The sequence below is a fragment of the Cervus canadensis genome, chromosome 22 (genome assembly GCF_019320065.1).
Source record: "Cervus canadensis isolate Bull #8, Minnesota chromosome 22, ASM1932006v1, whole genome shotgun sequence".
Taxonomy (NCBI): domain Eukaryota; kingdom Metazoa; phylum Chordata; class Mammalia; order Artiodactyla; family Cervidae; genus Cervus; species Cervus canadensis.
The window spans coordinates 41410335-41422582 of record NC_057407.1 but is presented as its reverse complement, the minus strand read 5'-3'; the positions used below and the strand labels follow the sequence as shown (position 1 = coordinate 41422582).

General features: G+C 46.8%; 1 protein-coding gene across 1 annotated transcript in view; it reads right to left on the bottom strand.

Annotated features, from left to right (window-relative positions):
- The window catches only part of LMCD1 (LIM and cysteine rich domains 1), a 56992-nt gene extending 49748 nt beyond the window's left edge, over positions 1-7244 (bottom strand). The window contains exon 1 of the mRNA XM_043441817.1: positions 7079-7244. Coding sequence (XP_043297752.1) covers positions 7079-7120 — 42 coding nt within the window. The 5' untranslated portion in view covers positions 7121-7244. The remainder of the gene's footprint in view (positions 1-7078) is intronic.
- Positions 7245-12248: the final 5004 nt, after the last annotated feature.

The following is a 12248-nucleotide window of genomic DNA, read 5'->3' as shown; positions in this document are numbered from 1 at the left end:
TGTCACATGTACATTTTGGATATAACATTTTGCCCCCATGTCTCCTCTGCCACCTGAAGGGACTGACCAAGCAGATCAGTAGATTCTTCTCAGCTCTTTTATCTAATGATTCCTTTGCATTTTCTCCAAAGATTTATTTTACAAAGGAACCCATATTTTAAAATAGGAGGAGGGGAAAAAAATCAATACATACACATAGCATATGGATTTGAAACAACTGCCATGGGCTGGACCCTGGCGCCAACTTTGTCCTACAAAAAGAGTGACTTGCCAAATAGAGCCTTTGGTTTCTTCTCCCTCAGCAATCTTATTTCCTTTTAAAGCATGTCCTGGTGGGGGCTCGGGCTGTGTTTTGCTTGGTCCTGATTCCTGTGTTATTGGGTAGACCGTGAGTCAGGCTGACCAGGCATGGAGAGAATACACATTCCAGAGGCCAAGCTTATCCCCAGGATAGAATTTCCTGGAAGCTCTGGAGCTTGGATCTCTAGGATTTTTTTTTTTTTTTTGGTCAAGTGTCCTTGCTTCTTCAGTCATTTCTGGATACTATTATATGATCCCTTAGATTGTCTCTCTACCAGCCTCCTCTCTAAACAGTTCTAGCAGACTTCGAGAAAACCAGGAAGGGACAGATCTAGGAAGTCTTTCTTTTCTACCTGGGAAATTGCTTTGACTTGGTGTGGATGACAGCATACACCTGGTTGTGGCCAAGAAATATCAGAGAGGTACAGATGCCTGGTAACCTTTAGCAAATGCTGGGCTGTCCCTGAATCACCATCAACAGTGGGCTGACCTTCATCTGTGTGTGAAGCCTGTAGTAGTAATCCTAGTCCTTCTCCACCAGACTTCTGCTTCTGACAAAAGCCTTCTGGTATCTTCCCGCAGTGGAAAGAGCTTCAGTTTTAGAGTCAGAGAGGAATGGGTGTGAGTTCTTAATCTGTCACTATATGATCCTAGGCGAGTCATTGAAACCCTCAGTCTTCATTGACTCATGTGTAAAAAGGACATCATTATGTTTGCAATGTAGTCCTAAAGACTAAATGAAACAACTGAGAGAAAACATCAGGCATCCTGAGTGTCCTCAAAAGAGGTCTCTCTCTTTTCCTTTCCCTTGCCTTTCCCCAAACTTGTCCATCCTAACAGAGAACAGGTGAATCTTCGTGCAGATCCTTGGGGGACAAGAGTCCAAATGGATGACGAAAGTAAGACCAGCACAACCTGAGAAAACATGTAAACACTTCTCATATAGAAGAGCAGATGGGGAACAAAGGGTTGATTTAGGGGTTTTATAAAGCTCTGTGATTGTACTATTATTTCTGTTTTTGTGAAAGTCCAGTTGAACTTCCACATCAATATTTAGGCCTAGATACCAAATACAAGTTTAGGCCACTAAAATAGCCTAGGTCCACACAGGAGACCAGACTTCTTATTTCACTGTTTCTTGAAAAGCTTTATAGAAGGCATTTCTGAAGCTTCTGCAGATCTGGGCCATTGATACACTCTAAGCTCTGAGATTTAAAGATGCTTGCTTCTTGGAAGAATAGCTATGACAAACCTAGACAGTGTATTAAAAAGCAGAGACGTCACTTTGCTGACAAAGGTCCGTACAGTCAAAGCTATCATTTTTTTCAGTAGTCATGTATGGATGTGAGAGTTGGATTATAAAAAGGCTGAGCGCCAAAGAACTGACACTTTCGAAGTGTGGTGCTGGAGAAGATGCTTGAGAGTCCCTTGGACAACAACAAGGTCAAACTAGTCAATTCTAAAAGAAATCAACCTTGAATATTCATTGGAAGGACTGATGCTGAAGCTCCAATACTTAGGCCACCTGATGCAAAGAGTTGACTCACTGGAAAAGACACTAATGCCGGGAAAAACTGAGGGCAAGAGGAGAAGGGGGCAACCGAGGATGAGATGGTTGGATGGCATCACTGACTCAATGGGCATGTGTCTGAGCAAACTCAGGGAGATAGTGAAGGACAGGGAAGCCTGGCATGCTGCAGTTCATGGGGTCACAAGGAATCGAACATGACTTAGAGGCTGAACAGCAGAGCTCCAGAAATGGGTTCAGGACTGCAAGTTGCACGCGAAGTGAAGGAAATGATACCACCTCGAGGGTCTCCTATAGAGGTGGTTGGTGGCCCTGCACCTGGTGAGATCATAGCAGCAGCTGCCAGCCTAATCTTCTTCCTAATCAGCAAATGAAAGGGAGGAGGGGGCTATTTCCAAATGAAGGCACTTAGAGAGCAGCAGCTGTCTCTTCCTCATGGAGGTCTCAAAAAGCTCTTCCCCAGTTCTGCTCTCAATGGAATGGCGTTTGTGTCCTGTTTTCCCATAATCATTTGTTATTTAGGAGACAGTCTGGGGTCCAGAAAAGGTCAGTGGATGGCAGGAGGAATGAAGTTTCCAGCCGTCATTCAAAGTCAGCCCCTTCTGAGGAAAAGCGACCTGTCCAAAGTCACCAGTAAATGCTTGCAGTTACTGTGACAACTTGGCTCCCTGCCAGAAAATTCTGCTTATCATACATACTTCAGTGGTGTTGGATGAACATGGGGGAGATAAGAACTACTAAGGTCTATGTTTTCAGGACCAATTTCCACTTTATTATAAATACACTATTTTAAATGTGCAAGTTGAAAGATTCTCCCTTGAAAAGTCAAATGGCAACTCTCTGTTGGAGCCCACCTAGAGGGTGGGTTACAAGAGGAACTATTCCCTGACTTCTCTGCTCCTGATCCAACCCTCCCCAGAAGTGGCCAGGGCAGGGGAGGGAAAGAAAGATGCCCCTGTGAGTCTGCACATCTGCCCCTTCTCCTGGTCCCCATCCTTTGCTGAATCCAGCTCATTCTTTTTCTCCCTCGTCACCTCTGGCCAGTTAACATGGAGAGGCGATCAAAGTGTGGGATCTTCAGAGGGGAATGCCAAAGTCACTCCATGTCCTGCTTATAGAACTGTTAGTCAGCCCTGGGCCCTGAGAAGGTCTTGGAGCTGAGATGGCTAGAATAAAGCCTAGAGCTGATCTGTGAGATACCTTTCCCTGCCCCTCACCACCTCAGGGGGCAGATGTATTGGTGCAAGTCAATTGTCAACCCTAACCCCACATATTTGAATACGTCTGTGCGACATGACAAGCATCTTCAGTGTACAAGTAATGGCTTCAGCCATCTGTCTGGGGAGAACTTTAAGGACTTGGATAGTTTCTTTCTTTCTTTCTTTTTTAATATGGCTCTCTTTGGGCCAAGTTGCTTATACACCTATGGGCATGTCTCCAATGATTTGGCTATTAAAGTCTTTAAATGACAGCTTAATATATTTCTAAGATGGAGGGAGCCAAGGACAATTCTCGAGGAGCCGTGTTGACATTGGATCGGCTCACCCAGGCGGCGTGCCAGCAGTTTTGCACACGGCAGGAACTGGAGGTGAAAGCAGGAAGGGCTGAGTACAGGGGGGAGGGCGAAGCTGGAGGACAGGAAAGCCAAGAGGGACGTGATGTGGAGAAGGGTGGAGGGAGACGCCCAGCTGATCCTGGCAATGCACTTGGACGAACCATCCTTTCATGCTCCTCGGACATTGTGCTGAGGGGTGAGAAATAGAACCCTCTGGAGCCGGTCCACTGGCAGGCACACAGGCAGCAGTGAACATGCTCTCAGATCTCTTTGTTCTAGTCCTTTCTAAATTCCTGCAAATGGTTCTTTGGCAGCCAAGAGCCTGTATTCTTGCAGAGCCTACTGGGCCCCAGCCCACCTTCTTAGCAGTCTCAGAGAAGGGAGCTGGCTGCTCTGGGTCTCAGTTTCTATATCTATAAAGTGAGAAGAGCTCCATGTCTCCTTCCAGGCCTAACTATTCCAGGACTCCAGAGTGAAATGCTCACTGACCAATGATCTCTGTTGTGTAAGCAGATTTTGTATGTGTTGGGCTAGAATGAAAACAAGGTCATCGGTCATTGTTCTAGGTTATCAAGGCCGCTGGCTTTCGTTCAGCTGAATGAAAATTAGTTGCTCTTCAGATGGGCCAGTCATCTGAAGAAGAAAAGTGTGTCCTTTATTCACCAAAAGACTCCTTTCAGCAATCACACGCTCACTGAAATACAACCACCACCACTGACAATAACAATGGCCAAGTCCACTTGCACCTACCTTGCTGAGCCCTTTGTATACATCAGCTCATTTATGGAGGGAGATGCTTTCAGTGTCTCCTCAGTTTTCAGATGAGGGCACAGACTCAGAAGTTAATCAGCTTGCACAGGAGCACATAGCTAGTAAGTGGTGGAGCTGGGATTTGAACCCCAATCTGGTTACAAGAATACTGATGACTTAATAAACCAGAGAAGAACACACCCACAGTGGTGGTTGATTCCACCAAGAGAAATGGCATTTGATCTTCCAGGCTTTTTGTTACCAGGGAATGTTGGCTAGTTCCTGATTCTCAGGGAACAAGATCTCCATGCTAGGAAACCTTTTTCCCAGTCGAAAAACAAACCAGGGCTCAAGAGTAGCCAATGGGAGCATTTGGCTCAGCGCAGATGGGAGGAGGGAAGGAACTGTTTCTATACCCTGACATGAACTAAGGATGGGACCCACGGCCAGTCTCTCTGTCTGCCTGGAATTGGGGAGATGATCTCAAAGGCTGCCCCAATTTGGGGATTTTAATGTTCTCTCTCAAAGACTGTTTTCTGACTTTCCAGTTCTAGGGATTCCCTGTGGTCCCCCTCCCTTTGGGTGCTGGGCAGCGGAGTCCTCATGGAGGCCATTTGAAACCATTTCTCATTTTGTAAATTGGTCCCTTGCAGCTCTAAGAGTCTATGAAATTGCTTCAAAATGCCTAAGTGTGATTATGCCTCCTGAAGCCAAATGTTAGCAAACCCACCACTGTTGCAGATTTAAAAAGTAAATATGCCATAAAAGCTCTGCAGCACGCTGTTGATACAACCCAACATTTAACCGCCGATATACACCTCAGCAAGGAGAGATTCCCCACCCCCCCATTCCCTTCCCTTCCTTCAGCTTTCTGAGTGGAGGACCTGGGTTCATCACCCATGTGGTGATCCTCCTCCTGACTGTCACAGTCCCAAGGGGTAAAAAAATATCCGCCCTTTCATCTATACCCACCACATTCTTTCACTAAGCCTGTAATTGGATCTAAATGGAAAATAAACCCTTTGCAGGGCAAGGAAGTTGGCACTAGCGGGTGACAAGTAGGAGACTGTGTTCCACCTCTAATCCGGATAATCACACTCTCCCATGCAAAGGAAAATACAAACAAGGCTTCCTCTGAGTGGCGACCTGGGCTGTGCTGAGGAGAGAGGTTCCGTGTCTCCTGTCTCCCTTCACACATTAACTGTCCATCAGCTTGTAATAAAACCACCCTGAATCATCTGATGTGCCGCTGGACGGTGAGACACTGCCCTTTTTGCTCTTAACTCTTTTACTTTGGCTGAATCTGGGGAGGCAGTTCAGACACACAAATATGTTGGAGCTGCCACAAGTTAGAAAACAGTAACACACAAACTGTACTGTCCGTGAACACTATGGTCTTAGCTGGTTCACTCAGTTTATTGAGTCATGCTGTGCGTGGCAGGCTGCATCGGAACAGAGATGAGTAAGAAAGGTTTGTTCCTCAAGGAATTTAGAAAGATGGGTAGAAAAGTAATAGCAGTGCGTGCCTGACTCACTAGTAGGTAGAAATTAACAGGACAAGTAGTTTATCAAGGTCTAACATGTTGTGAGAATTCAAGAGGAGAGATGACTGAATTCTGCAAACAGTCTGGCAACTGCGAAGCAGGGGTGGGGGTGGGGGGGGGCAGGAACATTCCAGAGAGATGCTCTCTGGATGAAGTCTGCCCTGGTGTACACATTCAGAAGGTCCGATGGACTCTGTGTGGGAGTCTGGGGCAGGTCAGCCTTGCAGTGGTACAGTTGTAAATCAGATGTGTGAATCCTGCACCTCTAAGGGGCTGACTTGCATTTTGATTCTGACATAGTTTTTCATTTTCCTTCTCCTTCTCATTCTATCCTGCCTTGCCCAGGTAATAACAGATATTTACAGGGAACTTTGCCTTGAAAGACCAAAACTCTGATTTTCCCTGAAATCAGAGTTTAAGTTTAAAAATAACTACTTTGGGAGATAGCACTATGGGGTACCATAGCTATTACTGCTGCTGTGAGGGAGGCGGGGCCTAACATCCCTCTATGGGAGACAAGGAAACTGAGGCTCAGAAAGGTGATGGTCGTGGTTGGTCGTTGTGGTGCAGCTAGAAAGTGGCACAGCTGGGTTTTCCATGCCTAAGGCTTTTCCATAGGCTCCACTGCCTCCCAGGACCAACTCTCTGTGACCCTGAGACTCAGTTTCTTCACTGGTCTAGGCTGTCTCTGGGCTTCCTTCCAGTTCACAGGTCCTCTTAGCCCCTAGCCTGTGTCTACCCCCCCCCACCCCCGCCCCCCCTCCACACACACTGTGTGCAGGTAAGTAACCATTGGGGATTGGAGCTAAGGGCACAGCTGCAGGCCCCTCGGGCAGTCACTCACCCGTGACCTTCTGGGCTCCCAGCCAGCCCTTCTTGAAAGGGAAAAGTGAAGACCCAGGAGACAGAAATTAGTTCCCGTGTACTGGAACTGTCGCCATTGCCAACACCATCAACTAAAGAAACTGGTTTCTTTGTGTGTGTGTGTGTGAAAAACAGAAAATGTTGGGATGAGAGCAAAGGGGTAGATTCCTTGTGGGTAAATATTCCCCTTCCCACCTTCACCTCAACCAGTGGAGGAGGAGGGTAGGGTTCCTTCCCCACTCCTCCAAAAGCACAGGGTTAACATTTAAGAGAAAAGTTTTACCTTATTTAAATTTTAATTGGCATCATCAAAGAACTAAGATCCTTTGCAAAAATACTTTACACAAAGGCTTTTAAGAGGAGCATTTGGGGTATGTGCCTGTTAGCTCAAACCTGTATTCCCAACGATTCTAGTTTCTATAAAGTCTTGGAATTTAGTGAATTTTCTTCTCCATACATCTAGGAAAGCCTCTTCAAACAGGAGAGGGAAATGGGAAAAGAAGGAGTCTGCCTAAGTACAGACAGATCTCAGCTCACCTTCTGAACTCTCGGGTTGAGGTCCTTGGCCACCTTTGCCATCCTCTTCTGGGGTGGACAGACAGCGCCTGGCTGCTCAGGCTTAGGCGCGAGGGCGTGCAGCGGGCACAGCTGCGCTTGAATGGCTAAGATCGCGGGCCCAGGGGGAGCTCTGTGCGCAGCCGGGTGCGGCGGGGCCCTTTAATTGGAGAGCGGGACTCCCTCTAAAACCTCGCCAGCCAATCGGCGCGGGCGCCCGCACTTGGCCAGCCAATCCCAGCGCGCGGGTCCCCCCCCCCCCCACCCTTCGGGTGTTCGGGCCTGGCCGGGAGGCTGCGGCCGAGTGAGCGCCTCCCTGACGTCAGTGGGGCCGCGGCCCCTGCCTGTCCGGGTGGCGCACATCTGTCCCTGAGCGGCAGGAATCCGTCCCCACGCCCTTCTCCTTTAAAGGACAACGGGTCGAGGGTGGGGCGGGCCGCCGGGGCCCCGCGATCCATTCAGGTCAAAAGGGAGAGTGATCAAACAGGGAGGCTTGGGGTATTTTTAGTGAGGTGGGTCCAAAAATAAATGCTGAGCCGTGTTCCCCTGCCCACCCGTTCTGCCTTGTCGTCTGGGGGGTGCGAGGGCAGCGGGGGCGGGCAGGTGGGTGTAGGCGGCAGCTTAACTCAGCTGGTTAGCTTTTCCCAAACCTGGGCAAGTTTTCCAATCACCGGAGAGGAGGTAAGATTCCAGTGAGTGGTGATTTCTTTAAAATTAATGTTTGTAAAGTATTCGCCTGCCTTTTATAACTTGCTTTCGCGTAAATCGTCCCGATTCAGGGAGAGAGAGAACTCTGTCCTGATTTTATAAATGCCAACATGTACATCTTCACTCCTGGAGTCCTATTTTCCCATTACAATCTCATAATCATCACAAGTGTTGTTACAACATGATGATGTTGACGATGATCACTCCCATTTAAGAGATGAGGGAATGGGATCAGAGAGGGTCAGTGGTTCAAAGCTGGACTTTTCAGTGAGGCTTTAACCAGGGAGAGGGAGGGTGAGATTTCACCTGGGTGGAAGGTGCTCAGGATAACAAGCCAGAAACTAAGAAATTAATTTTTTTTTCAGATTAATTGGATCATGCAGGTCTGGACAAGCAAGAGTTCTCATATCCTTGGGATGAAGTCTCTTGCAACATCTCACAAGTCTGATAAGTCAAAACCTACTAGGACTCACTGCCACACTGTCTGCCTATAAACCCACATCTATTAAGCCAGTTCCACAGACCGGGGTTCCTAAAGGCATTATCCTAGCCTAGACAGAGGATTAAACACAGTCCCTTATTCACCTTTTTTCACAGACAGAATACTCTGTCATGAGGTGACTTCCTGTCACCCTCTGCTGGAAACCAGGGCTCAAGCGGACTAAAACCTGGGTTGTAAGGAGAATGCAGAGTGGCTTCAGATACATGGTATGGCCTGATGTGAAGGGAATGGGGAGCTGCAGGTCACTATGGAGGAGTTTTTCTCTTACTGGAGGTGCTTTCCTTAAAGACACCTTCCATTGGTTCTTTTCTTTTTCTTTTTTTTTTCTTTTGGCTGTGCTGGGTCTTCATTGCCATGTGGGGTTTTCTCTAGTTGTGGTGAGCAGGGGCTGCTGTCTGTGGTGGCTTCTCTTGTTGGGGAGCACGGACTCTAGGGCACTTGGAGTTCTGTAGTTGCAGCTCCCGGACTCCAGAGCACAGGCTCTATCAATAGTTGTGGCTTATGGGCTTAGTTGCTCATTGGCATGTGGGATCTTCCTGAATCAGGGATGGAACCTGTATCTTCTGCATTGGCAGGCAAATTCTTTACCACTGAGCCAGTAGGGAAGCCTGCTAATTGGACCTTAACACATCATCATCTTCAGTGATCCCAAATCTGATTTTGGGATCCCATAATCCCTAATTGTGGCTCACTTTTCACATTCTGGAAAGGGCTTTCTATTTATGACTCCTCTTTTCCAACAAGAAGAATGATCTTTTTCTTCTTTCGTGGATTTCTGCTATCATTAATGTTTGTCTCCCTTGCCCCTACCAGTAGCTCCAACACCTAGTACGCAAGCAATGCTCAGAACATGTCGGTGGAATGAATGGAGGTTGGCTCTGGCTTTTAATCAGCAGTGAGTTGGCAAGGTGGGACTAGGAGAGACGGCCAAGTGCCATCCCTGGTCTGGTTTGTCCAAACTTCCTAGGTGGGCTGCATGATTAAGCCAGGGTGTAAGTAAGTGGTAGCCAAAGGAAGTCTGGCCTGGGAGAGGTTTCCATGTGAATAGCCCTTTCAGTAGCAAAGCCTAGGAACAATGGTGTTGAAACTGGGATGTTCTGCCAGAAGCCTTTATACTTCAGAGCTACTGGAACAGAAGCCAGAAGAACAACAAAGGCAAGCTTTATCCTTTGCAAAATAGGCAGAAGCCTGCCCAGTGAAGTCATTTCCCACTCTCTTCCCAGCCACACTCCTTGCCCCATCTTGAAAAATTATCATTTCATGGAATAGTTTGACTTTTATGAGCTTTAACAACAATTAGCTCCAAATAAGACCCTCTTCCCCTCTCCTTATTTTTTATCCTTGGCCCCAGTTTCAATCAAGGAGGCAGATACTGTGGCTCTTTCTGAGAATGTAAGAATCAAAAGCTACCGCTTAGATGGCCTTGTCTTTTTTCCTGCTAAGTTGCTTCAGTCGTGTCTGATTCTTTGCAACCCTATAGACCAAAGCCAGGTTCCTTTGTCCTTGGGATTCTCCAGGCAAGAATACTGGAGTGGGTTGCCATGCCTTCCACCAGGGGATCTTCCCAACTCAGGAATCAAACTCGTATCTCTTATGTCTCCTGCACTGACAGGTGAATTCTTTACCTGTGAAGCCCCGGGCCTTGTCTTTTTCTCTTTTTCCTAGTAAAGAAACTGTCATGGGCAGAAAGCTGCTCCCTACTCCTCTGGAGTTTGTTCTGTCCCCAGCTGAAGATGCTGACTCTGACTTTTTAAATCCTACTCTCAAGCTAAAGGTTTCAGGGGATCTATAGTCAGTTTTGTCTGGACACCTGGAGAGACTCTTATAATTGGGATTCTTCTGGAAGATGGAGGAAATGAGACCCATTACATCTTAAGCCTCACTCCATGTCTAGGATCCTTTTGCTTCTGTTTGGAGGAAAATGGGGTATCTGAAAATAGGGTATCTTTTCCAGGTTGGAACAGTGGAGAGATCTGACTTCCCCAAGGTTCATTGCTTTGCAGTGCTGGGTTTTTTTAAGAAACTTTATTCATCCATCAAGTAGTTTTGGGGCATCTGCCTTAAGCCAATCCTTGTTCTAGGTGCTGAGGACACCCATGTAAATAAAAGAATCCTTCCCCTTCAAGAATGTCTCGGTCTGATAAATGTCACTGGGACACTTTGACTGACAAAGCTGTTATCTTACTTGATCTTCAAGATAACCATGATATAATTCTAATTATTTCCTAATAATTCTAATTATACCTCTGGGAGAAAATGGAGATTTGGGACAGTCAAGGGCTCCATGCAGGGTCACACTCCAGCAAATGGCAGAGTTGAAATTCAAACTCAGGGATTTTAGCTCCAGACGGTGTCCTTTTACTTATTACACTGCCTCCTATAGTGACTGTAGAGGATTGAGGGTAAGAGTCAGCAGTTGGAGCAAGATGGTGGTGTCATCCTCCACGTCATTGGGTTTGACCCAAGTGGAATTTTTGACTCTGAGTTTCATGCTCTTTTCCCTGTTCATTCATGCATTCAGCAAACACTGAGCTGAGAACTAGAAGTGGTGGAGCCCTGAGCTGAAGATACGACATTGACTGAGTAAGGCCAGGAAGTTTCCTGCCCTCACACAGCTTCTGTTCCATTGCGGGGAGACTGACATGGAACAGGTGAAGAGATCATCAGATGAGGTAGCTAAGAATGGCAGTGAGGGCCTCGGAGGAAATGAGGGGTGAGTCACTGGATGTGTGATCCCTTGAGATCAGGTGGTCCAGAAAGGCCTGGCTGAGGTGATGTGTGAGATAAAATCTGAAGAGGGAGTTTGAGTCAGCATGGCAATGAGTAGAGCACCATGGAAAGAGCATTCCAGAAGGATGATGTCATGCATGAAAAGACCCTAAGGTGGGCATGGGTTTGATGTGTCTGAGGGATCATAGGGCCACTGTGGTTGGAGAATAATGAGGGATAATGAGACTATTTGAGGAAACCTGGGGGGACCAAATCACTTTGGATACTGCTAAGGAGTTTAAATTCTTTTCTGAGGACAGTGAGAAACTATAGATCAGTGCTTTCCCTCTGAGATATAATGTGGGCCACATATGCTATTTAAAACTTTCTAATAGTCACATTAAAAACATTTACAGAAAGGTAATCTGTTTATATTTTATTTAACCCAGTATATCTGAATTGGTATCATATCCATCTGTGCATGCATGCTATAAAACATTCCCTTCTCCAGGGGAATCTTCCCAACCCAGGGATCAAACCCAGGTCTACCCACATTGCAGACAGATTCTTTACCAGCTGAGCTGCAAGGGAAGCCCAAGAAGACAGGAGTGGGTAGCCTATCCCTTCTCCAGAGAATCTTCCTGACCCAGGAATCAGATCTGCTGCATTGCAGGCGGATTCTTTACCAACTGAGCCATCAGGGAAGCCCCTACAAAATATTATTGAGATGTTTTCCATTCTTTTTTTCATGCTACATCTTTGAAACCTGGTGTGTGTTTTATACTTACAGGACATCTCAGCTGAGGTCAGTCGCATTGCAGATGCTTAATAGCTCTGTGTAGGGAGGGGGGTTCAAGATGGGGAACACATGTACACCCATGGCTGATTCATGTCAATGTATGGCAAAAACCACTACAATATTGTAATTAGCCTCCAATTAAAATAAATAAGTTAAAAAAATAAAAGTAACTGTTAAAAAAAAATAGCTCTGTGTAGACTGTGGCTACCATATGTGACAGGGTGTTACACGGAGCTTTAAGCAGGGGAGTGCGAGTACCTGCTTTACTAGTTAACTCACCAGAAGGACACCCAGGAGGTTCTGAGAGAAACCCAGTTGGCCACTAACGGCCTCTCCTTATGAGAGAGTAAGGCCTAGGGGCGGGGGGCCCACAACTGAGAGTCTGGTGTCCTATGTGTGTTTCAAGCCGTGAGCTGGGAAGGGAAAGTGCTTTC